This window comes from Eriocheir sinensis, chromosome 11 (assembly GCF_024679095.1).
Source record: "Eriocheir sinensis breed Jianghai 21 chromosome 11, ASM2467909v1, whole genome shotgun sequence".
NCBI lineage: Eukaryota > Metazoa > Arthropoda > Malacostraca > Decapoda > Varunidae > Eriocheir > Eriocheir sinensis.
This window is the reverse complement of record NC_066519.1, coordinates 13,000,426-13,026,201: the sequence shown is the minus strand read 5'-3', so window position 1 is coordinate 13,026,201 and position 25,776 is coordinate 13,000,426. Positions and strand designations below refer to the sequence as shown.

Genomic DNA, 25,776 nt, shown 5'->3' with positions numbered 1-25,776 from the left:
TTGTTGTAAAAAGAAAAAAAAGAAAGAAAGAGTATATAGTTTGGTTTCGAACTGGCCCTATGTAATCTATGTAAATCCCATCACCGCACGGCTGGCAGCGCGGGCGACGTCAGGGTCAGCCAGGGATGCCACGTTATCGTACTCAGAGCCTCGTATTTACCGGTTTCTAAGCCATAGCTATTGCCAAAAAACACCACTAATTAACCATTTTAACGATAAAAGTACATGAAGGCAGTTATTGGAGTCTAGGAGGTAGTTTTTAGGTCGGAAATCGGCAAACAGAGGAGGCTGAGTACGACAAGCGGGCGGCGTCAGGGTCATCAGCTGGTGGGGGCGGGGCGGGAAGGATGACGGGAGGGCGTGCGTGGTCATCGTCGTCATTGTCACCGCTCGCACGTCACTCACACACAAGGGAGGGATGGAGGGAGGAGGAGGAATTCTCGCCGCCATGAAGGTGACCCCGAAGTATAAGGTGGAGGAAATAGCACAGGAGTTTCATCGTGTTAGAGGTTAGTGTGTGCGTATGTGTGTGTGTGTGTGTGTGTACGATACCTGTGGCCAAGGTTGAACGCATATACTGAAGGCTATTTGTTTACTTATTTACTACTAATTTACTTGCTGTCATTTGCTTACTCAGGTTTTCTTATGTGCTCCTTCCTATAGCCTACTTACTAAAGCTAAAATATTAATATCACGGTTACTTATTTCTTTACTTACTTATTATTCTTACCAAGTTACTCTTTCTTACTTGATATACACTACTAACTTACTTACTTTTACTTATTTGCTTGCTTACTTACGCCTACCCAGCTGTTTTTTCCTACTTACTAAAACTGTCGTACTATTACTAACGTACTAAATTTACTTACTTTTTTACTTTACTTATTCTCATATGCTCACTTATTTGTTTACTTATATGTTCATACCTGGTTAGTCTTTCCTACTTACTCAACCTCCTTGGCTGCTACTTACGTACGAGACTGTCATGGGAGGGATATATTATTCAGTTTTCTTACATTATACAGACGCAGACGTGACATTGCGTAATCTTGCGGTATTAACATTATTGTCATATATTGTCATCTTATACTCCTTCTCTTCTTTCTTTTCCTCCTCTTGCTTCTCCTCCTCCTCCTCCTCTTCCTTAATTCTTCTCCTCCTCCTCCTCTCTTGCTCCTGTTCTTCCTCTTCCTCCTCCTTGTAACTGTTATTATTGTCATCTTAATTATACTCCTTATCTTCTTCCTTTTCCTCATCTTCTTCCTTTTCCTCCTCCTCCTCCTCTTCCTTAATTCTTCTCCTCCTCCTCCTCTCTTGTTCCTGTACTTTCTCTTCCTCCTCCTCCTTGTAACTGTCATTATTGTCGTCTTAATTATACTCCTTATCTTCTTCCTTTTCCTTCTCTTCTTCCTTCTCCTCCTCCTCCTCTTCTCTCTTGTTCCTGTTCTTTCTCTTCTTTCTCCTTGTTACTGTCATTTTTGTTTGTTTGTGTTGTTTGTACCTCATTCATTCCTCTATGTTTATCTGTTTGTGTTGTTTGTACCTTATGCACTCTTCTACGTTTGTTTGGTCCTTTCTCTCACACTTAAAATATCTGTGTATCTCTGTAAATGCCTTTTTCAGCCACCCCTCCTTCTACACACACATCTTTGGACCTCCTTACACTATCTAAAGACTATTTTACCTCATATTACTCCTATTTCACTATATGCTCCATCCTGAAACAAATTAATAAGGTTATGACCATTATACAGAAAGGGAGACACAGCATGGTATATATGTTTAGTTAAGTTGTATTTACAATAATGGACAATTTACAGTTTCACCCAACCAACGACTTTCTTAAGTGGTTCATGTTTTTCTGGTGATAGATGTAGTGAATTGCACGATTTTGTACATCATTTCCGTCGCAAATGTCTACTACTACTTAGTCTAACTTACTTTTTACTCTTCCTTGACCCGGTAGCTGCAGGGGTCATGTATCTTAGGTTAGGTTAGGTTAAAGGCCCTTCTAAGCAAAATAATGAGAAAGAATCATCACTCACGCAAACCATTTCATAATATATATCAACGCATTTGTGATCAGTTTTGTGCATCATCTATCTAGGGAGGTTTATATCATGGCAGAAATTTGGTCCATCGCTGCTACATGGTAAAGCCACAAATTTGGCCCGTCGCTGCTACCGGGTTAATTGCTACTCCTACTTAGTCTTATTCATTTATTTACTTACCAATACTTATTTATTTACTCCTACCAACTTGCTATTACCTAAAGGTCCCTAGGAGCCACCCATCAGTCCCCCTCCCCCCTCACACCCTACCTTACCCTAGGCCAATGTTACCTGGACCATGCTGGGGCCGCCCTGTACAGCGAGGAGCAGGTGCGCCAGGCCCTTGGAGAGCTGGCGGGGACACTGCTGGGGAACCCTCACTCACGCCACACGCCCAGCGACACGGCCACACAGACCCTAGAGGCGGCCCGGCACAGGTGAAGGAGGAAGGGGCTGATTGGGTGATGGGAGAGGGTGCTTAAGTGATTGGGAGGGTGCTGGGATTGCATGATAAGGGATTGGAAGGGTGCTGGCATTTGGTCATAGAGGGTATAAGGGATTGTAAAGGGGATGAGATTAGGTGACAAGGGAAGGGGCTGGGATAGCATAATAGAAATGGGGTGCTTAAGGGATTGGGAGGGGGCTGGGATTGCATGATAAGGGATTGGAAGGGTGCTGGCATTTGGTAATAGGGGATATAAGGGATTGGAAAGGGGATGAGATTAGGTGACAAGGGAAGGGGGCTGGGATAGGATAATATAAATAGGGTTCTTAATTCTTAAGGGATTGGGATGGGGCTGTTTAAGTGAGAAGGATTAAGGGGGCTGGGATTAAGTGATAGGGAGATGTACTTAACCTGGTAGCTGCGGGGATCATGTTTCTTAAAGGCCCCTCTTAGCAAGAAAAATTAGAAAAAATCATCACTCACACAAACCATTTCATAATATATATCAACGCATTTGTGATCATTTTATGCATCATCTATTTTTTGGGGTTTATATCATGGCAAATATTTGGCCTGTCACTGGTACATGGTAAAGCCACAAATTTGGCCTGTCGCTTCTACCAGGTTAAGGGATTAGTAATGGCGTGCCTAAATTATTGTGAGGGAGCTGCATTAGTGATTGGAAGGGTGAGTGCTTAAGGGATTAGAAGGGGAGACCTGACATATTCCCACTCCATAATGAATAATAGTAATCATCATCGTCATCATCATCAGGGTCCTGGAGCACTTCAACACCAACGCCGAAGACTACGACCTAATCTTCACCTCCGGGGCCACGGCAGCGCTGAGACTCGTGGCCGAGCACTTTGACTGGAAAGCTGAACTCGCGCCACCACCAGACCTGGCACACAGTACTTCAGAAGACACCCCAGAGCACAGCAATGAGACTCAGCACAGCACACAACATCAGGAGGAGGGGGAGTCTTCAGCCGGAGCTTTTGTGTATCTACAGGAGAACCACACGTCTGTCCTGGGCATGAGGGGTCCCGCCCATCAAGCTGGCTGTGACGTCTTCTGCCTCACAGCCACAGAGGCGAGGGACTGGCTAGGAGGGACGCCAGGCAGCCCTAATGCCAGTGCTGCAGGAAAGGCTGGTAATCTGTCTATCCCGGGCTGTGGAAATGCATTGCTTAGCTGTGTGGAGTCTGCAGTGAAAGTCAACGATCTGTCTGTTCCCCAAAAGTCTGTAGCAAAAGCCAGCCATATGTCTAGTCCTGGAGACTTATCAACTACCCCTCCAGAGTCTATAGCAAAAGCCAAGCATCTGCCCTGCCCAAAAGACCTATCAGCTGTCTCAAAGCCCAACCACTTGTTTATCTCCGAAGACCCAACTGTCCCTTTAGAGTCTATAGCAAATTCCAGTCACCTCTCTATCCCTGAAGACCTGCCAACTGTCCGTCCAGAGGTTCTGTCAAACTCCAACTGCCTGTCTAGCTCAGAGGACCCATCAAGTGTCTGTCCAGCAAGTCCAAGAGGCAAGGTTAAGAGGAGGAACTGTCTCTTTGCCTACAGTGGTCAGTGTAACTTCTCTGGCAGCAAGGCGCCCCTGGAGTGGATCAGGCAGGTGCAGGAAGGAGCGCTGGATGGCCTGCTCGCAACGAAACCCATCAATAAGGAGAACACACAGAGGAGGGATGACTCAGGTAAAATAACTGTTTAGTCCTGTTTCTCTATTGTCAGAGTTATGATATATAAAATGAGTGTCTTGTATCACAGGAAACTGGTGAATACATTGGCTTGTACTAATTGAATTCCTACTCACAGCATCTCATCTCACTATTTCCTCTCTGACTAGTTCATCTCACACACTTCAGGATTTTATTACTCCATCTCAAAACAATGGTAGTAAGAAGATAGTAGTAGTAGTAGTAGTAATAGTAACAACAGCACTAATAACAAGCAAATTCTTTCCCCACCTAACAAGCCATCTCTCCATAGGCAGCTCTGAGGCGACCAAGTGGTATGTGGTTCTGGATGCAGCGAGTCTTGTGGCCACTTGCCCTCTCGACTTGGCCCGCTGGAAGCCTGACTTTGTCCCAGTGTCCTTCTACAAGATGTTTGGCTACCCCACTGGCCTAGGTGTGTGTGGGTGTGGGTGTGGGTGTAGCTATGGATAACAGGAAGAATGACCCTATTACTGTTCTTGGTATAGTTTATTTTAAGTGTGTTGTAGCTTGTAAGAGTAAAGAACACACCATTAATTATTTTTTTAGGCTCTTAGATGAAGTGGTATGCTGGAAGTTGGAGTGAGAGAGGAAGAGGCAGAAAATAGGGAGAGCTGGAGAGAGTTGGTCCACTGTGACGACCCCTAACAAGACTAAGCTGAAAGAGGAAGAAGTAGGATTTTGTGTATGTTTTTGTCATGTTATGTTTTTGTTGGAGTGGGAGAGGGAGAGGCACAAAATAGGGAGAGCTGGAGAGGTAGGGTTTTGTGTATGTTTTTGTCATGTTATGTTTTTGTTGGAGTGGGTGAGGGAGAGGCAGAAGATAGAGAGAGATGGAGAGAGTTGATCCACAGTAACAACCCCTAACAAGGATAAGCCAAAAGAGGAAGAAGTAGGATTTTGTGTATGTTTTTGTTATGTTATGTTTTTTGTTGGAGTGGGAGAGAGAGAGGCAGAATATAAGGAGAGGTAGAGAGGGTAGATCCACTGTAACAACCCCCGACAAGGATAAGCCAAAAGAGGAAGAAGTAGGATTTTGTGTATCTTTTTGCTATGTCATGTTCTTGTTGGAGTGCGAGAGGGGGAGGCAGAAGCTAGGGATAGATGGAGAGAGTTGATCTAATATAGTAACCCCTAACAGAGATAAGCCGAAAGAAGATGAAGTAGGATGACATATGATTTGTTTTTATTCCTCATGTTGTTTTCTTTACCCTCTCTACCATAGCATACAGAAAGTACCATGTGTGTCAGGTCCATCCCTTCGGCAGGTTGTCTGTTGGTGCGGCGGCGTGCGTGGGACATGCTGGGGCGGACGTACCAGGGCGGCGGCACTGTGCTCGTGGCCGACTCCAGGACGATGGTGACGGTGCCGAGGCCGACGCTGCATGACAGGTTGTGCTTTAGCCTAGAGAGGGTGGAAAGGGGCTCCCTATCCTTGTCCTACTGTAGCTGTGAATTTTCTTTTATTATTTCTTTCAGTTTATTTTAATGGTAGAGAGATGTGAGTTTAACGACTATGAAATAATGGATGCCCGTAAAATAAATGTAGGTAGAATGTCAGCCTACCCTTAACCCTATAACTATGCCTTTTCTCTTATTATTTTTGTCTGTTTTTCATAGTAGGTAGGCTGAAGAAAACTGTAAAATAATGAATGCCTGCCCCAAAAACTGTGCTCCCGTATAATTAGTTGATACCTGCTAAAAACTGTGGGTAGAGTGTTTGCCTACCCCTTGATCTATAACTATACTTTTTTTCATTATTAATGTCTGTTTTTCATAGTAGGCAGGCTGAAGAAAACTAAAACAATGAATGCCTTCCAAAACTGTACTCCCTTAGAATTAGTTGATACCTGGAAAAAGAAATGTGGGTAGAGTTTTGGCCTACCTTTCATCTACTATAATTATGCCTTTTCTTTTATTTTTTGTCTTTTTCATAGTAGGTAGTCTGAAGAAAGTTGTAAAATATTGAATGCCTGTAGAAAGAAACAATGGGTAGATTGTAGGCCTACCCTTGATCTCCTATAATTATACCTTTTATTTTATTTTTTACTTTTTCATAGTAGGTAGGCTGAAGAAAACTATAAAATAATGAATGTCTGCCCAAAAATGTGTCCTGCAAAGTTAGTTGATTATTGTGTCGGCATTTCTCCCGTGCACAGGTTTGAGGACGGAACGCTGCCCTTCCTGAGCATCCCTGCCATAAGACAAGGCCTGGACACCTTGCACAGGCTGACAGGTGTGTGCCCTCATGTGCCTTCTGTGGTCTGGGTGTTGTCCAGACCTGGAATGATGGGACAGACAAACACCACATAAGCTAATTGTCCCCTTTTTTTTTTTTTTTTTTTTCCATGTCTGCTCATTGATGGGACTTTCTATGGGTCTATATTAATTTTCTGTTTTTTCTTGATACCCTTTTATAGATCTCAATAATAATAATATCAATAAAACTCACCCCATTCCAGCTGCAGCACTCAATCTGTCCTTCTCCTCCTCTCCCTTTCATGGATCTAAATAATAATAATAGTAATAAAACTGACCCCATTCCAGCTGCAGCATTCATCTCACCTCCTCCTCCTCCTCTCGCACAGGTGGCATGCAGAACATCGCATCGCACGTGTTCCACCTGGCTCGCTACACCCACCACACCTTGGCCAGCATGAGGCACTCCAATGGCACTCCCGTCGCTGTCATCTACCAGAGCTGCGGCGACACCTGGCAGCCCGACACTCATGGCTCTATCGTCAATTTCAACCTCCTGAACCCTGACGGAACCTTTGTTGGGTATGCTCAGGTGAGGGCAGGTGTGAAGGAGTGTGTTAGGGTATTTAGTTTCTTCTTTTGCTTCTCATTTAACATCCATATTTTTCCTTATAGGGTTGGACAGGCTGTGTCTCTCCCACTCTTGATGATTGTATTCTCTCTCCTCCCTGGTGTTTGTCCTTCTTATTTCTTCCTCCACACTCTCTCTCCAGGTCTTCTTGGTATATTTTTTGCATATTTATTTCATTCTGATCTAAGACTGGACCAGAAGTAACAGCAGTAGGCCTGAAGTTGTGTGCTTTTTCTGTTAAACTCGACTTGTGTGGGGTGTGTAGATTCTGGCAGTCGCTTTAAAACATGATATTCTCCTTATAATAATGGCAGGTCCCTCCTTTTACACTATACTCCTCACATACCTCTTTGATATACTTTCCTTCTTCCATGGTTTGGCGCTCCTGCTTTGCCTCAGGAGTGCTTTACCTCATCTTCCTCCTCCTCCTCCCACTCAGTCCCTCCCATCTCTGCCCCTCAGGTGGAGTGTGTGACTGAAAAATAAGTATAAAATAAGATGAATGCAAAACTTGATCCTGGTATCACACTAACTTCATATCTCCACCTGGGTTGCCACTCTTTCTTTGCCTCCTCCCATCCCTCCATCCTTCCTCCCACTCAATCCCTCCCATCTCTGCCTCTCAAGTGGAGCACATGGCTGAAAAGTAAGTATAGAAAAAGATTAATACAACACTTGATCGAGGTATGGTTCCAATTTTATATATCCACCTTGCTTTGCCTCATCTCCTTCCTTCACCCTTCCTCTATTCTTCCACTCACTCAATCCCTCCCATCTCTGCCTCAAGTGGAGCACATGGCTGAAAAGTAAGTATAGAATAAAATTAATAAAACACTAGATCGAGGTATAGTTCCAATTTTATATCTCCACCATACTTTGCCTCATCTCCGCCCTTCACCCTTCCTCTATTCTTCCACTCACTCATTCCCTCCCATCTCTGTCTCTCAAGTGGGGCACATGGCTGAAAAATAAGTATAGAATAAGATTAATAAAACACTTGATCGAGGTATGGTTCCAATTTTATATCTCCACCATACTTTGCCTCATCTCCTTCCTTCACCCTTCCTCTATTCTTCCGCTCACTCATTCCCTCCCATCTCTGTCTCTCAAGTGGAGCACATGGCTGAAAAGTAAGTATAGAATAAGATTAATACAACACTTGATCGAGGTATGGTTCCAATTTTATATCTCCACCATACTTTGCCTCATCTCCTTCCTTCACCCTTCCTCCATTCTTCCGCTCACTCATTCCCTCCCATCTCTGTCTCTCAAGTGGGGCACATGGCTGAAAAATAAGTATAGAATAAGATTAATAAAACACTAGATCGAGGTATGGTTCCAATTTTATATATCCACCTTGCTTTGCCTCATCTCCTTCCTTCACCCTTCCTCTATTCTTCCACTCACTCATTCCCTCCCATCTCTGTCTCTCAAGTGGAGCACATGGCTGAAAAGTAAGTATAGAATAAGATTAATACAACACTTGATCGAGGTATGGTTCTAATTTTATATCCACTGTACTTTGCCTCATCTCCTTCCTTCACCCTTCCTCCATTCTTCCGCTCACTCATTCCCTCCCATCTCTGCCTCTCAGGTGGAGCGTGTGGCCTCCCTCTACAACATCCACCTCCGCACCGGCTGCCTCTGTAACCCCGGGGCGTGCCAGGCTCTCATCGGCATCACCTCGGAAAAGCTCTTGGCACAGTTCAAGGTGAGTCTGTTCTGTTTGTGTATCTTTTTGTGTTTTTTTTTTTTTTGTGTGTGTGTGTGTGTGTGTGTGTGTGTGTGTGTGTTCTCTGGTGCTTCTATATTAATGGCTGCATCTTCTTTATCTTCTTGTTTATCTGACTCATGGTCCTTATTTTCCTATTTAACATATCTTTTTTTCCATCTTTTAAGGAATTGATGTTAACCCGGCAGGATCATGTTTCTTAAAGGCCTCTCTAAGAGAGAAAAATGAGAATAAATCATCACTCACGCAAACCATTTCATAATATATATCAACGCATTTGTGATCAGTTTATGCATCATCTATTTTGGGGGGTTTATATCATGGCAAAAATTTGGCCGATCGCTGCTACACGGTAAAGCCACAAATTTGGCCCATCGCTGCTACACGGTAAAGCCACAAATTTGGCCCATCGCTGCTACACGGTAAAGCCACAAATTTGGCCCATCGCTGCTACACGGTAAAGCCACAAATTTGGCCCATCGCTGCTACACGGTAAAGCCACAAATTTGGCCATTCGCTACTACACGGTAAAGCCACAAATTTGGCCTGCTACACGTAAAGCCACAAATTTGGCCTGTCGCTGCTACACGGTAAAGCCACAAATTTGGCCCATCGCTGCTACACGGTAAAGCCACAAATTTGGCCCATCGCTGCTACATGGTAAAGCCACAAATTTGGCCTGTCGCTACTACACAGTAAAGCCACAAATTTGGCCCATCGCTGCAACACGGTAAAGCCACAAATTTGGCCCATCGCTGCTACACGGTAAAGCCACAAATTTGGCCTGTCGCTGCTACACGGTAAAGCCACAAATTTGGCCCATCGCTGCTACACGGTAAAGCCACAAATTTGGCCTGTCGCTACTACACGGTAAAGCCACAAATTTGGCCCATCGCTGCTACACGGTAAAGCCACAAATTTGGCCCATCGCTGCTACACGGTAAAGCCACAAATTTGCCCCATCGCTGCTACATGGTAAAGCCACAAATTTGGCCCGTCGCTGCTACACGGTAAAGCCACAAATTTGCCCCATCGCTGCTACATGGTAAAGCCACAAATTTGGCCCATCGCTGCTACACGGTAAAGCCACAAATTTGCCCCATCGCTGCTACATGGTAAAGCCACAAATTTGGCCCATCGCTGCTACACGGTAAAGCCACAAATTTGGCCCATCGCTGCTACACGGTAAAGCCACAAATTTGGCCTGTCGCTGCTACTGGTTAAAGGAATAAAGATGATGTCGATAGATAGATAACTTATACTGTTAGAAGATATTAGGACTTGTAGCAATCAATCAATCAATCATTCAGCCAGTGTAATAATATAGTACTATTTGTTACAGTCCTGGCAGTCCCCATTCCCATTCTAAATAGGGATGACCAGCCTCTTATTTTTTATCAGACAAACACACACACATGCACACTCTCTCTCTTTCTCTCTGACCGGACTTCCTTCTCCTCCTCCTCCACCTCCTCCTCCTTCTTCACAACCACCCTCTTCATTTTATTTCATTCATAGCACACACACATACACACACACTCTCTCTTTCTCTCCCTCTCTCATACCTGACCTTCTCCTCCTCCTCCTCCTCTTCACAGGCAGGTCACGTGTGTGGGGATGCAGTTGACCTGGTGGATGGGGAGCCAACCGGGTCAGTTCGGGTCAGCTTCGGATACTCCAGCACCTACCAGGACACCGACCACCTCTTGACCATGATCCGGGAGTGCTTCGTGCAGCAGCCAATGACCCTTGACCTGACCTGGCTGGCCGAGGATGACCTGGTGCAGCTGAAGGAGGGAGCGAGAGAGGAGGGAGAGAAGGGAAGGATAGGAGAGGAGGAAAGGGTGGAGAGAAGGTTAGGAGAGGAAGGAAGGATGGAGAGGAGGGAAAGGGAGATGGGAGAAACAGAGAGGAAGATTAAGATGATGGTTGAGGAGGGAAAGAGGAGAGAGGACATAACCAACAACAACAACAACAACAACATCACATACAGCAATACAGCCTCTCCCTCCCTCTCCAACACCTCCCCCTCCTCCTCCTCCTCCACTCTCTCCCCCCTCCCCATCACCCCCCCACAGCCCACCAGCACCCACACACTCACAGACATAGTGGTGTTCCCCGTGAAGTCCTGTGGCGGGGTGCGGGTGAGTGCGTGGGGACTCGGCGGGGCGGGGCTGGCTCTGGACCGGCGGTGGATGGTGGTTACCGGGGCGGGGGCGACGCTCACCCAGAAGAGGCTGCCCCGCATGGCTCTCATCCTGCCCCGACTTGACCTGCAGCGCGGAGAAATGGTTCTGGCGTGTGAGGGTGAGTTTGGGGTATGGGAAGGGGTTCACACACACACACACACACACACACTTACTCACACTCAGTTCCAGTAGTTTTATTTGTTTATTTATTTATTTATTTATCTATTTATTCATTTATTTATTTATTTATTTTTTTATTTATTTTTTTTTTTTTTGCGTTAATGCGTATAGCGCCAGAAGGCTTGCTTGAGGGGCCTGGATGGTCGTCGGCCCCAGCCCGTATTGGCGCAGGCAGGTGTTTATAGTGGCGCCATCTTCTCTGTATTTTAAGATTTGTGACCCTATCTCTGCGTACCTCCATTTCTTTTCTATCTTCTCTCATCCTCCTTCTCCTTCTCTCTCATTGCTTACACTTCCATTTTCTCTTTCTCATCATCTCAGGCATTTGGGAGCTGCTAATCAGGAGGCTTATAGGTTGGTATTATAAAACACTTTCGCCTCTCAAATCAGTTACTTTTAAAGGCCAAAGAGGGGGTCAGTCAGGTTCTAATGAGTGTTTCTTTAGGTTCACAGTACAGAGGAAGAGTCAAACTACCACCAGGGTCATAAAACTACTCCTTGAAATGCCCACAAATCCTACGAAAGCCTTGTCAAATATGTGTTCTTGGGCGGCGAAATGTCTTATAATATGACCCACAGTGTCTGCAACCCTCTCTTTCTACCTAATACGCCTCTTATAATAATGATAATAATAATAATAATAATAATAATAATAATAATAGAAATAAAAGTGTCATACCTAGTCTGTCACATCCTCACCACAAACCTCCACCATCCATTCCCAGGGGAGTCCGAGGAGCTCCACATCCCCCTGGACCCCCCTGAGACACAAGACAGCTCTGGGGCGGCGCTGTGTGGGGGGCGGGTGTGTGGGGTGAGGGTGCGGGGCCTGGACTGTGGGGAGGCTGCGTCGGCGTGGCTCTCTAGGGTGCTGGGAACGCCTGACCTGCGGCTTATGAGGCAGACCAGCCACCGAGCCAGCAAGATGCCCGTGGGACCCTCAGGTGAGCCACTCTACCCATGGAGGCTTAGTGGTAGTAATAGTAGTAGTAGTGGTAGTAATAGTAAGAGGAGGAGGAGAAGGAAGGGTAGCTGGATTTATTATTGTGGTGCTAGTAATGTAGTAATAGTAGTAGTAGTAGTAGTAGTAGTAGTAGTAGTAGTATTGGTAGTAGTAGTAGTAGTATTGGTAGTAGTAGTAGTAGTAGTAATAGCCATTGATACAACTGTTTTAAGAGGCAAATTAGTAATGAAAACTAAGTAATTTGAAAGTATAATTCATTGTCGTTTTTAGTAATAAGAGACTCCATCGCTATAACCATTTTAAGAGGCATGTCATTAATAAATAAATAAGTAAGCATTCTTTATTATCAGTAAGAGAGTCAAGTTCAACAGAAAGTGTGTAATTCATTGTTGTCTATAGCGATACAAGATAAGTAGCTACAGGGGTACCTCGTGATTCAAACTTAATTGGTTCATTTGGGCTGTTCGAATTAGGAAGCAATTTATCCCATTGAAGTTAATGTAGGAAAAATTCATCCATTCCAAGCCCCAAAATCCTCATATTTTTTTAACATTTTTATGGGTTTATGTTGTGCCCTGTAGCCAGATAACTCAAATATTGTCAACCAGATATATATTGTCAACTAAATACTGAAAGGAGTTTGAATCATGAGGTACCACTGTATATCATGAGTAAGTGAAAAATTTTAAATACTGAAAGGAGTTCAAATCATGAGGTACCACTGTATATCATGAGTAAGTGAAAAATTCTAAAGTGCGTGTCCTAGAAGTAATGTATCGTGTACTGTAGGGCCAGCCGGGGAGAGCCTGTCACTGGCCAACGAGTCACAGTACCTCATCATCCATCGGCCCAGCGTGCGCAGCCTGCTCGAGGAGATCAACCACCGCGGCCTGGAGCAGCTAACGGAGGTGACCTTGCCCGCTGCACACACACACACATACACATACACTCCCTCCATGCTGCCTCTCCCCTCTACACCACAACTAAGATTCCCACTAATACCACTCCCTGATTCAGTCCTCGTACCAGCCCTTAGCTCAGGGTACAGTACAGTAAAGCCCAGAATAATGTGAGATAAAAAAGGGCACTTCATGAGTAGTGAGGAACCAAAGACTGTTATAATACATGGTTGGAAAAGAGCAGGGGAAGAAAATTAGAACATAGTGAAATAAAGAAAGAAAAAAAACGACACAGAAAACAACGAAACATAAGAAGAACAGGAAAATGAGCCCTCCCACTAATGCCTGTTTGTGACCGCAGGATGAGCTGGTGTCACGCTTCCGAGGCAACCTGGTGGTGGACGGAGGGCAGCCGTTTGAGGAGGACTCCTGGGCCACAATGACCATCGCCGGCACCACTTTCCAGGCGAGTTGCAGGACAGTGAAATACAACTAAAGCATGATGGGATATTAAAGGGTGTATTATAGGGTATTTTAGGATGTATTATAGGGTAAGAGAGAATAATGTCAATGTTTTATATCTTGTACCAATATTTCCTGATGACAAAGAAAGGAAAATGTGGAAAGTTCATGTAATATGATTTTTGAATATCCTAAATGATTGCATTTCCACATTTTAGTTTTCTTTACATAAAAAAAAAATTCAATAGAGTAACGTTGATATGAGATTATGCTTCAGATTGTTTCTTTCCTTCTCTCTTTAGATATTTTAGATATTTTAGATATTTTAGACATTTTAGTTTTCTTTACATAAAAAAAAAAATTCAATAGAGTAACGTTGATATGAGATTATGCTTCAGATTGTTTCTTTCCTTCTCTCTTTAGATATTTTTTTCATCCTCTCATTATTTTTATTTCTCCTCTCTTTAGGTTTTTCTTTTTCTCCTCTCCCTTTAGATATTTTTTTCATCCTCTCATTATTTTTATTTCTCCTCTTTAGGTTTTTCTTTTTCTCCTCTCCCTTTAGATATTTTTTCCTTTTTCTCTCTCTTGGCCAGTCGGTTTTACTCTCCCAACTGACAACCCTAAAGAAAACCAAAGCTAATTTCTCCCCATATTACAGGTGCAGGGTGGGTGCCGCCGGTGCCAGATGGTGTGTGTGGTGCCGGGGTCTGGCCAGCGCACCCGAGAGCCCATGCTGAGTCTGGCCTCGGCACGGGGCTCCTCCATGCTGTTTGGGGTGCACGCCTCGGCCCCTGACGCTGCTGAGGAGAGGGTGGTGAATGTGGGGGCAGCCATAGAGGTGACCATGAAGTGATGATGGATGGAGAGTCGGGTGTGTGAGGGGGCAAGACACTAGCTTGAAGTATTGACAGACAAAGGTGGCGTGTGGTGACGATAGGTGTTGTGCTGCCCCTGTGAAGTGGTCCATGGCCCTGGGAGGGGATGGAGTGTGGTGTGATAGTGCCTTAGCTGGTGCCTTGGTTGACAAAGTTTGTGTCAGATTGACACCTTTGTTGAAGTTTGACAAAGTTTACATGTTAACAGACAAGTTACCAAGGTTTACATACAAATGATTCTCTATTTAATGAAGACTATGTTGATCATGGTTATCACATAATGGTATTCATCATGATTTGTAAAGTTTATATGTTTTTAGTTTTATGAGGGCTAATGAGCCACATTGCCCGGTGCAAGAGACAGGAGGAGGAGGAGGATATAAAAACCAGAGCAATTTATACAATATTCATTGTGACAAATTTACATTACATCTGTTTATTTACATGTTATTGACAATATAACAATTTATATTACACTGACATGTAGTTCCATTTTAATAATAATACTCTTTCAGTTTTTCAAGACATTTATAAATGTTGGACCTTCCTAACCACCTCCCATGTGCACCTCCCACCACTGCTTACACACACACACACACACATATGCACACGCACACATGCATACACAGGTCCAGGGCAGTCTCGCTGGACATACAAACAAGGTGGCAGGTCTGTGCTGGGTGGAGGCAAGGATGGAGGGAAGCATAGCACTGCCTGACCCAGCACCCTGTGAAGCACATCCTCTGCTGTACAGCCTCACCCTGGCTGGCCACCCTTGCAGTGTGGCTGGCGGGTGCTTGAGCCCCAGGACACAAATGTACCAATGTTGAGGCTTCTTGTGGAAACCTTGTGCCCCTAAACCGTACGGTAAGGACACTGAACATGAACAACACACACACTGTTACTACACTGCACACCAACACACCTAATGCTCCCACACACACACTCACATACACAACACTCTAGACGCTCTCCAAACACACACGTCACCACACTTCACATACACAACACTCTAGACGCTCTCCAAACACACACACGTCACCACACCTCACATACACAACACTCTAGATGCTCTCCATGCACACCACATTCAGTGCAGGCAGGGTGGGTTACATTACAGGGCTGAGCAAGTTTGCCATTAAAGAGTGGATGACACACACCCTTCCTCTCTTGGCCTTCCCTATCTCCCTCTCTCTCTCTACCTACGTCCACGCTAAACATTACACATACACAGCGTTTACTCGTCTCGTTAAGGAGCGATGCACCATGACTATAGTAAATAAAAAAGACCACAGATACGCCATCAACACCGCCCAGAAAGTCCGTAAGTAAGCAGCTCTTCAGAAAACGTGCATTTTCTTTGGGCACTTGAAGCTGTTCTTGTTTGTGCACTATTTCCTCTATATATCTGTTTGCCACGCTAGGTCGCACTTACAGCAGTAAAGATTATCACTTCAGAAAATTATACTGGCAGGAATCATACAAAGGAAACTATATTATAATATTTGTGCTTCAGATGTAGTAATGTCTCGCCAGTGCCCCGCCCAGCCACCAGAGGCTCTCCCATGACCAGCTGCTCGACTTTCAATTTTGCGGATTAACTGATAACATTTGCCTCACTTATCTTGTTGTGAATATGCTTGAGAATAAATGATGATTACAGTAAACCCTTTATATAATGAACTGACCAGGGGGATGCCAAGTTATTATGTCAAAGTTTGTAATATCCCAGGCTATTGATGGGTGTAAACTATCAAATACGAAAGAGCAAAAGGTATATAAACAAAACTATGCGATGTTTGGCAGAAAGTTTGACAAATGTGATTTCCAGGAGATTCTTGAATAAAGGGTTTACTGAAGTGGAAGTGAGAGGGCCAGATAAGCTCCACATCTTACTTGGCTCTGTCACTCACAATCTTCTATTACAAACAAACCTTGGCAGTACATTATGACAAACACCATGACCCAAATTCACCCACGTTATAGGAGCGCCTGCCATGGCCGAGAAGAAACACTGGCCGTCAAAGTTACATAAATGAAAGCTATGTTTATGTACACTGACGCGCTCCCCGCTCAACACCAGTTCGTAGAGAATGACGGACGCTCGCCCTTAGGTATTTACGTATTGCTTTGGTAGAGAAGACTGTCCAATCCTGTACCTAAGCCTAGACACCTTCATATTTGTGAAAGAACTGAGAGAGAGAGAAACAAAAGATGAAGAATAAGTGTATGAATGAGGAAAATAAATCTTAAGTAAAAATAATAGCTAGTCCGCCAGACCTCAAAATATAAACCACCACCACCACCGCTGCTGCCAACACCCGGGGTCAGGCAGAGCGGGTGGCGGTGGCAGCTGTGGACATTTGACACAGTTACATAAACTGGCACGTAATATTTTCTCTCATAAAACATAAATACAGAACTTCGCTTCACACCTGGGTATATAAAACTACCACATGTACAGCACTATTGACAAATAATGATAGCCACCTTTATAAACAGAAGATATGCGGTGTAAATTTTCTTTTATTCTTAAAGTAATTAATGTTCAACACAAAGAGGAACCATTATGCACAACAGGAAATAAGGAGGCGGGAAGAGAAGAATCCATGTGGAGACTCGTACAAAATTCAAAACATTCATAAGGGATTGCATTTTATATAACGTAAATGAGGAAGTGAGGAGAGTGAAGGAAGATGAGCTAGTGACATTCAAAGCAGACTTCACAACATTCTCTCACTTTGCATAACTGGAAGTAGATGATTTTTTATCCAATGATGAATGCAATGCAGAAGAATGAAAACCCTAATGATGACGACCTACTTTTTGAGCACGAGTGGAGTGATTTGAGTGACAAACATGAGAGAACTAACGCAGCATCACTCGACATGTTCTAATAAACTCTGCCATGATTTCCAAAGTCTAACAAGATGAAGGGCCACAAAGAACACTGTGGAGTTGTATGTTCTCAGCAGCCAATCCCGACATAGCATACAAAGAGGTGGATCGTTAGAACAATGCTTAGTAACGGCACCACGCAGGGTGAGGATGCCAGGCTATCCCTTCAGACTGACAATACAGACTACGGGAAAGTGGTAACGTGTGGGGAAGATGATTCAGAAAGGTAAGGGAGTATGATGAAACTAGCTGCTTGGGGCGCGCACACATGCACGCACACACACACACACACACACTCATTCATGCATTTTTTTTACTGGAATGAAACATGATTAAAAATTTTACTCTGTTTCTAGCTTGTAATTAGGTCCTCGGCAGCTTTCCTGAGCTTGTTACTGATTGGATAATGGCATGAGGCAGCCTGGCTCACACACTGGCTGTCTCAAGTCACTGCCCAATCAACGTCAAGCTTATAAAAACCTCCAGGGCTCAAATTGCAAACTAGAAATCACACACACACACACACACACACACACACTCAAGCAGCAGCAGCAGCACAAGACAGCAAGCATTCTTCAATGACCTAGCTTATAATTATCACTTTGCATTACTTTAGCTGAGGAGGAGAGTGACGAGACACATGTACAAATGTATGAAATGCGTATCATTGGTTCTTTGGACAGAATGTTTCACCAGCAGCAGCAGCAGCAGAGTAATGACAACTTTGGAAGTGTTTGTGACGTGACAACAAATTAAACGTATTCCTACCGCGTTCCACAATACCTATACCCCAAAAATCCAAACCAGTCTCTTCGTAAACTGATTAGCGAAAGGGAGCAATGATAACAGATACAAGGAACAGGGCATCAGTTACATGTAGCAATAAAAAAAACAAGCTGCACGGGGAGGAGGAGGAGGAAGGGCGACCCAAAAAAATAATTGAAACCTTTGAGCATTGAAGATCACATAAGTAAAGAAAGACCTACCATGTTTGTGTGCATGTAAGATTAAAAACACTTACATAGGGATGAGAAATAAAGAATGATAACTCGACATGACACTGAAGGGCATTGTTAAGCTAATCCCCACTTACTAATACCCAATGTTAGACACTTATGGACTGCCCCAAAGCCTGCCTCAGAGCTCCCTTATTTGTGGAAAGAGGAGGAGGAGGAGAAGAGGAAAAAGAGGATAGAGGCAATTATGATTTACAAAAGGATGAAGTAGAGCAGGAGGGAAAAGGAAAAGAGCACTGAGGAAAAAAAGGGAAAATATTGAAGAAGGAAGAAGTTGTGGGATGGAGAGGAGGAAAATAGGAAATACAAGGATAGAGAATTATGATTTATGAAGGGATGAGGAAAAGGAGGAGGGAAAACTAAAGGGAAAAAGATTAGAAAATATTGAAGGAGAAGGAGAAAGATGAAGATGATGAGGGTTTAAGAGGTGGAGAGGAGAGAAAGGATGATGAAAATGAGAGTAACTTATGGCAGAAAAAGGAGGAGGAGGAGGAGAACAAAGTGGGCAGGCCAATATTTGTGCCTACGTGAGGAAGTGAGCAATCAACAACACAGCATTCAGACGAAGCGAGCAGCTGATGAGATTGAAACCCTCGGTGGGGACGTTTGCTGGCGGGAGAGGAGGAGGAGGAGGAGGAGGAGGAGGACAAGGGATAAGAAGGGGAGCTGCTAAAAAAAAGAATACCCAACAGGAGGAGGAGGAGCAGGTGAGAGGAAGGGAGGGAGGGGTGGGGGGGGGCACCATTCAAGAAAGTAATAAATAAAGGTAAAAAACATTGTGCACTATTTTTCCTTGATCTGCTATGGAGGTGTGCGTGTGTTGCAGGTGTCGTTTGTCTTTCCCCTTTTCTCCAATGCCCTGGAGAGCCCCAGCCTAAGGTGCCCCCAATGCCAGGCTGGAATGTTGTGTTGTGCTGTTGTTGTGTGTTGGCAGGGAGGGAGGGAGGGAAGGCAGCGCTAGGACCGTTCCGTCAGCCTTCCAATATGAAGTTGCAAAACAGTCTTGTGCTCCGTTCATCACACAAAGGTTATGATTCATGTACTTAATGTGCTGTGTGTTCTTGTCACACAGGGAAGCATAACTGTCCATCTCCAATATGAGATAAAAATCTTGCACACTGTGTATCACCTTTCTTATTATGCACGACATTTTAATTATATGAGTAAAGCAAAATATTATATCTACCACATTACTGTTAACTGAACAATGTCATACTCATAAACCAAAATATATCTGCAAGATAAAACATAATAATACCTCTACAATAAACCTACTTCCACTGTTAAGTAAATTAAAAATTGAAAATTAAAAATATACATTTGTGCAAAAATCTTACTAAACTGGACAGCTCCTTCATGAAACAAATGAATGTAATCACCATCAAGTCAGACAACATCACAGAAACAAGCCTTGCCTCTGCTCCAAGACAAGACTCAGAAGTCTGCATCTCCAATCTCTGAAGGAGAGCGATTCTTTGTTGCTGAATTGTGCGTCAGACCAAGACAGTGAAGGAAGCCGCAACAGTAACGGACATGGGTAAGCACCAAGTGTGTGTGTGTGTGTGTGTGTGTGTGTGTGTGTGTGTGTTCCCTTTTCCTCCTTCCTCTCCTCCTTCAGACAGCCTCCCCCGGTCTCCTCTCTTAACCTGCCCATCCCCCCCTTCCTTTGTGCCACAGCCCCCCTCTACCCAGCCAGCCCTACAGGCCCCCCACAGAGTACACCCCCCCAGGGCCACACTTGCCCCCTCAGCCACAGCGTACAAACAGGAAGAAACAGTTATCACAGCATCACAGACGTACTCACTGAGTCTCCAGCTTAGGGAAGGACTCGCATCGCGCCGGCCGCTCCGTCGCCGCCACTGCCGCACCCTTGCTGGCCTTCCCCTCAGCACTAGAGGCCCGCCGCCGCCGCCCCCGCCGCTGAGGGTGTGGGGCGTCTGGGCGGTGAGGCTGGTGCACAGCCGCCAGCACCGGGGAGCCACCCTCAGACCCTACACCGCTGGCGGACTGCCCATCAGACTCAGGGCCACCCGAGGGAGGCACCTGACCCTCCTCATAGCTGAAGAGGGAGTCAGGGCCAGCCTCCTCCTCCTCCTCCTCCTCTTCCTCCTCCTCCTCCTCCCCATCGTCGTCCAGGGTGAGGGCAACGTGGTCAGCTGCCTCCAACCCATCACCCACGAAGGTCACGCCGCGGCCCGCCGAGGCACTGTGCCGCCGTGAAAACTGTCTGGCTGTGATGATGGCACTCACACTGTCTAGCTGCAGGTCGGCCGAGCCAGCGTCACTCGCTGGGGGCAGCGACGAGTGCAGCCCCAGACCAGCCGGGTGGGGGCCCAGACCCTCCAACACCCCACTGGCACTGTCCGCTGCCCCGCCCAGCTCACCCTCCGCCTCACTCTCACACACCTGAAAACACACACACACATGAACACCCACAGGTAAGAAGGGAGCACTTAAACTCCAACTAATAATAAATAAAGAGATTTTATGCCCCAAAATAATATTTTATTTAACCAATAACCAACATTTACCTGTCTATCTATGAACATCTCCAATGCTCTGCCTGAAGGTGAAGGGCATGGCCATGGCAGAAGCATCTCCCATTGTCCCTGTCCCGGCATTCCTTTCCCTCTCGGCACATATCAACACCCACAAAACTACCATTCAGAGCTCCTATTGTCCCTATTCCAGCACACTCAAACACCCAAAGAACTAATACCACTCAGAGCTACCATTGTCCCTGTTCTAACACTCCTTAACACATTCCAACACCTAGGATACTAAGGAGCTCCGATTTTCCATGTTGCAGCACTCCCATCCTCTCAGCACATTCAAACACCCACAATCAGAGGTCACATTGTCCCTATCCCATCACTCCCTCTCAACACTCCAACACCCACAAAACTGTTATCCTTCAGTGTGTCAGGAAGAGCTGTGAGTGACAACCAGACACTGCTCACTAACCTTGTACTGCAGGAGTGAGCCGGCGAGACCTCGGAGGGAAGCATTCTCAGTGTCCAGGGTGTGAGTGGAGCGCTCCGAGATGGCCAGGGAAGCCGTCTCACCACTGGCCGTTGAGCGCGCCCCTTGAGCTATGTCCACGTGTACCTCCAGCCTGGGGGGAGGGATTTTTATAGCAAAGGAAGCAGCTAAAAGGCAAAAACAAGCAAAAATAAATAAATAACAAAAAAGCCTGCTAAGTGTTGCTCGTGTAGGAGGAAATAGGATTGAGTAGCCAGAAAAAGAGGTTCAGTTTTGGATGGAAAGGAGTGTGAGGAGGAGTGCAATAGTGGAGTGTGGAGTAGGAAGAGACTACAGCCCTTATTCTTAAACATCTCAGGGCTTATACACCTACAATTGATAAGGCTTTCATAGGGGTTGTGTTAGTTTGGGTAGTAGTCACACAAAACCACACATACACACACACACAAAATAAATAAAGTTTGCAGTCTAGAATGAATAGATAAATGGAAAAAGTTGCTTGAAAATGACACTCGTTCACACAAAACCGCATCGTCAATTCACTAAACATCATATCCACCAAAAATAAAGTTCGCAGTCAGAAATAAAATGAATAAAGAAATAGAACAACAATAAAACGGAGCATACAAATAAAAAGAAACAGTGAATAGATAATAGTGATAAATATATGAGTAAACAAACTAGTCACCACAGAAAACCAGTCCAGCGTGAAGGGAGACTCACCTATTAGTCCGTGATATACAGGAAGATGCGATGGAGCCCGTGAGTGAGGCTGGCGCTATGGCTGTGTTGCTGGCGCTCTCCCTGTCACTCTCGGCCAGGGCGTGGGCAGCCGAGTCAGCCGAGAGGGACGCCCCACAAGACACCTCCCCTATGCTAGCCGTGCCGCCCCCGACATGACTCGATTCTGAAGGGGAGGAAAGGCGCAAGGTGAGGTTACTGTGGGGTGTGTTAGAGGCATTGTGAGGTTGGAGAAATATATAGGTAAGGTAATGTTTGGGGTATAAGCCATAGTTGTGCATGGCCTTAGTGCTCATCTCTGTCCCAATGGCCCTTGAGCCTGAGGCGGATGAGAACAGATTATCCAGGGACAGTTATATAAAAGCAAGTTTTGGAGAGATTGACGGTAAAAGGAGACCAGTTGGTAGACCTAGGAAAACGTGGAGAAGGTGTATACAGGAAGACTTGGCATTGATGGGACTGGATGAGCAACGGGCAGAAGACAGAGTAGAATGGAGGAGAGCCATAAAGCGTCCAACCGCTCAGGAAGAGTGAAAACGGATGTTAAATGAGATGATGATGGTGATGGTACAAAAAAGGAGGCAAAACTGGTACAGACATGCTTAGAGAAGGTAATAAGAGAAGAGGTAAAGAAAGGGCTGAATATGGAAGTGAAGGAATCAAAGGAAAAATATGAAAGGAGGAAAGGCATATGGAAGGAAAGGACAGAAAGGAAAAGAGAAAGGAAAAAGATGGAAGGAAGAAAGGAAGATGAAAGGAAAAAGATGGATGGAAGAAAAGGATGGAAATGCTGAGAGGAAAAAACAGACTGAAAGAAAGATTTGGAAAGGAGATTACAATGAAAATAACCTCAGATAAGTATGTCTGGCAGGAGAGTCACATGACCGAATGAGGTGAAAAACTTTGCTCATAAACAACAGCCACATAAAACTCGGAAAAGCCAATAACAAAAGAAGAGTGTGGATCATGTTAACACTGTCCACATTATCTTTTATGCAGGTGTTCTTAATCTCACAATACAATAAGAAGAACATAATAAAAACAGCATGTATAGGGGAATGTAGAGTGATCATGGATTGTGTGGGCATGATGTAGATGTTGTGCAAACCCTATCACTGACCTGCTGTAGTACCCAGGTTATCTCCCCTCTCTGAAGTGGTTTGCCTGTTATCATGATCGACTTATAAACACCTGCACTCTACTACTTTCTCTCTCCTTTGTCTTCAAGTGTTCTGTCTAGTTCAGTAACCGTCCTTCAAGTTTGGTGCAAAGAATATCCAATTTCTACTTTGTACTCCATTTATATTTGTAGTGATGCGGCTTTGAGGCAATTACCACATGCTGTCAGCCATTCTATATGTATGATAAAATGCCTCTGGTCATCTTTTTTGTTTACTTATTCATCATCATCATCACTGTTTAACGTCCATTTACTCCCTATGGTGGGGTTGGACGGGATGTGAGCCTCCTCCACTGTTGCCGGTCCATAGCCATTTCTTCCGTGATGTTCAGCCTCCTCATATCTTCCTCCACCACCTTTCTCCACGTCTTCCTTGGCCTTTTGTTTACTTGTTATATGTAGTTAATAAATTTATAAACAATTCTAAGTGAACTCTTGACTTTCTGGAACTTTTAAACAATGCTTCCTCTGAGAAAATTCTTGAACATTTCTCCCTCACCTGACTGCCTTCCCGGGAGACCAAAGACCATTCCGTTCTCATCGTCGAAGGCTATCCGAACTCCCGAGGCGGAGGTCGTCACCCCGCAGCCCCCCGACCGACAGAGGGACACTGGCACCACACCATAGACGTAGGCCAACAGGATGGGCACGCCAATGCTCACCGCCAGGCCCGCCAGCACTGGGGAGATCACAGCCTGGGAGGAAGAGGAGATTCAGCATAAGAAAACAAAACACTGCTGACAAATAAAATAATAAGTCGATATATACATATACTATAAGAGGGGAAGGGGGAGAGGTTTCATTGTAACAGAACTATAAACTACTGATAGATAAAACTAAGGTGTATAATAGAAAGGATGAACTTGCCACCAAAAGAAAACAGGATAATAGGTACTGCCATGAACCAACTAATTTCTTCTGTCAAGAGATGGTGAGTGAGTTTGTCTCTATGTTAGTGAAAAGAGTAGGTAAAGATGGCAAGTTTATCTGACTGGCTTGGGGAAGTGTGCTTAGAAATGGAGTTCTCTCAATAGTATTTACCTTTGGGGAGTTCAACTTTAGAATACTTGATGCCTTGTATAAAAATGGGTATATAAGGTCCAATGAATCTGATTTTTTAAAGATGTTCATTGATTAGTGTTGGGTACATAAGGTTCAATGAGTGATATTTTTAAAACGTTCATTGATTAGAGTTGGGTATGTGAGGTTCAATGATCTGATATTTTTAAGACGTTGATTGATTAGAGTGTTGGGTATGTGAAGTTCAATGATCTGATATTTTTTAGACGTTGATTGATTAGAGTGTTGGGTACGTAAGGTTCAATGATCTGATATTTTTAAGAGGTTCATTGATTAGAGTGTTGGGTACGTAAGGTTCAATGATCTGATATGTTTAAGAGGTTCATTGATTAGAGTGTTGGGTACGTAAGGTTCAATGATCTGATATTTTTAAGAGGTTCATTGATTAGAGTGTTGGGTACGTAAGGTTCAATGATCTGATATGTTTAAGAGGTTCATTGATTAGAGTGTTGGGTACGTAAGGTTCAATGATCTGATATTTTTAAGAGGTTCATTGATTAGAGTGTTGGGTATGTAAGGTTCAATGATATGATATTTTTAAGAGGTTCATTGATTAGAGTGTTGGGTACATAAGGTTCAATGATATGATATTTTTAAGAGGTTCATTGATTAGAGTGTTGGGTATGTAAGGTTCAATGGTCTGATATGTTTAAGAGGTTCATTGATTAGAGTGTGGTTCAATGATATGATATTTTTATGAGGTTCATTGATTAGAGTGTTGGGTATGTAAGGTTCAATGGTCTGATATGTTTAAGAGGTTCATTGATTAGAGTGTTGGGTACGTAAGGTTCAATGATCTGATATGTTTAAGAGGTTCATTGATTAGAGTGTTGGGTATGTAAGGTTCAATGATCTGATATGTTTAAGAGGTTCATTGATTAGAGTGTTGGGTACGTAAGGTTCAATGATCTGATATGTTTAAGAGGTTCATTGATTAGAGTGTTGGGTACATAAGGTTCAATGATCTGATATTTTTAAGAGGTTCATTGATTAGAGTGTTGGGTATGTAAGGTTCAATGATCTGATATGTTTAAGAGGTTCATTGATTAGAGTGTTGGGTACGTAAGGTTCAATGATCTGATATGTTTAAGAGGTTCATTGATTAGAGTGTTGGGTACGTAAGGTTCAATGATCTGATATGTTTAAGAGGTTCATTGATTAGAGTGTTGGGTACGTAAGGTTCAATGATCTGATATGTTTAAGAGGTTCATTGATTAGTGTTGGGTACGTAAGGTTCAATGATCTGATATATTTAAGAGGTTCATTGATTAGAGTGTTGGGTACGTAAGGTTCAATGATCTGATATATTTAAGAGGTTCATTGATTAGAGTGTTGGGTACATAAGGTTCAATGATCTGATATATTTATGAGGTTCATTGATTAGAGTGTTGGGTACGTAAGGTTCAATGATCTGATATTTTAAAGATGTTCATTGAATAAGAAACTTCCTGTCAACAGCCAACAGAGGCGACACTCACCGAGGCCGTCACTCCGCCCACCACCGCCAGGTTCCGGCGGTGAGGGT

General features: G+C 44.2%; 2 protein-coding genes and 1 long non-coding RNA gene across 6 annotated transcripts in view; 2 read left to right on the top strand and 1 right to left on the bottom strand.

Moving 5' to 3' along the window:
- Nucleotides 1-322: 322 nt before the first annotated feature.
- LOC126996873 (molybdenum cofactor sulfurase 2-like) lies at nucleotides 323-14,871 on the top strand. The gene is made up of 13 exons (XM_050857786.1): nucleotides 323-509; nucleotides 2,332-2,488; nucleotides 3,271-4,199; nucleotides 4,495-4,635; nucleotides 5,489-5,612; nucleotides 6,380-6,456; nucleotides 6,809-7,011; nucleotides 8,645-8,761; nucleotides 10,381-11,089; nucleotides 11,877-12,095; nucleotides 12,905-13,023; nucleotides 13,376-13,480; nucleotides 14,138-14,871. The coding sequence occupies exons 1-13, from the start codon at nucleotides 419-421 to the stop codon at nucleotides 14,330-14,332; spliced, it is 3,186 nt and encodes a 1,061-aa protein (XP_050713743.1). The 5' UTR covers nucleotides 323-418; the 3' UTR covers nucleotides 14,333-14,871.
- The window catches only part of LOC126996874 (E3 ubiquitin-protein ligase RNF19B-like), a 31,105-nt gene continuing 20,077 nt past the window's right edge, over nucleotides 14,749-25,776 (bottom strand). The window contains exons 7-12 of one of the 2 annotated variants that reach the window (XR_007751697.1): nucleotides 25,730-25,776; nucleotides 23,671-23,866; nucleotides 21,974-22,157; nucleotides 21,233-21,383; nucleotides 15,350-20,674; nucleotides 14,749-15,299 (exon numbers count right to left, since the gene is read on the bottom strand). The exon at nucleotides 25,730-25,776 is cut by the window's right edge and continues 51 nt beyond it. Coding sequence is in view for 1 of the 2 variants with exons in the window: in XM_050857788.1 (XP_050713745.1) it covers nucleotides 20,069-20,674; nucleotides 21,233-21,383; nucleotides 21,974-22,157; nucleotides 23,671-23,866; nucleotides 25,730-25,776 (1,184 nt within the window). In the remaining variant the exon portion in view is untranslated. Of the gene's footprint in view, nucleotides 20,675-21,232; nucleotides 21,384-21,973; nucleotides 22,158-23,670; nucleotides 23,867-25,729 lie in introns of both variants that reach the window. The other variant, XM_050857788.1, reaches the window with a different exon arrangement.
- On the top strand, nucleotides 24,426-25,773 carry LOC126996875 (uncharacterized). Of its 3 annotated transcripts, XR_007751700.1 has the most exons (4): nucleotides 24,489-24,545; nucleotides 24,602-24,769; nucleotides 25,207-25,566; nucleotides 25,623-25,759. It is a non-coding gene; the product is annotated as an uncharacterized LOC126996875 (long non-coding RNA). The 3 variants fall into 3 exon arrangements; XR_007751699.1 differs by having other exon boundaries at nucleotides 24,426-24,769; nucleotides 25,207-25,484; nucleotides 25,653-25,773; XR_007751698.1 differs by having other exon boundaries at nucleotides 24,426-24,769.

What these genes read in the sequence shown, in the direction of transcription:
- LOC126996873 (XM_050857786.1), top strand. Translation starts at nt 419, where the DNA reads ATGGAGGGAGGAGGAGGAATTCTCGCCGCCATGAAGGTGACCCCGAAG. An exon ending in ACAGAGGAGGGATGACTCAG is followed by an intron (nt 4,200 to 4,494) that starts GTAAAATAACTG and finishes ATCTCTCCATAG; the next exon opens with GCAGCTCTGAGGCGACCAAG. An exon ending in AGCTCTTGGCACAGTTCAAG is followed by an intron (nt 8,762 to 10,380) that starts GTGAGTCTGTTC and finishes TCCTCTTCACAG; the next exon opens with GCAGGTCACGTGTGTGGGGA.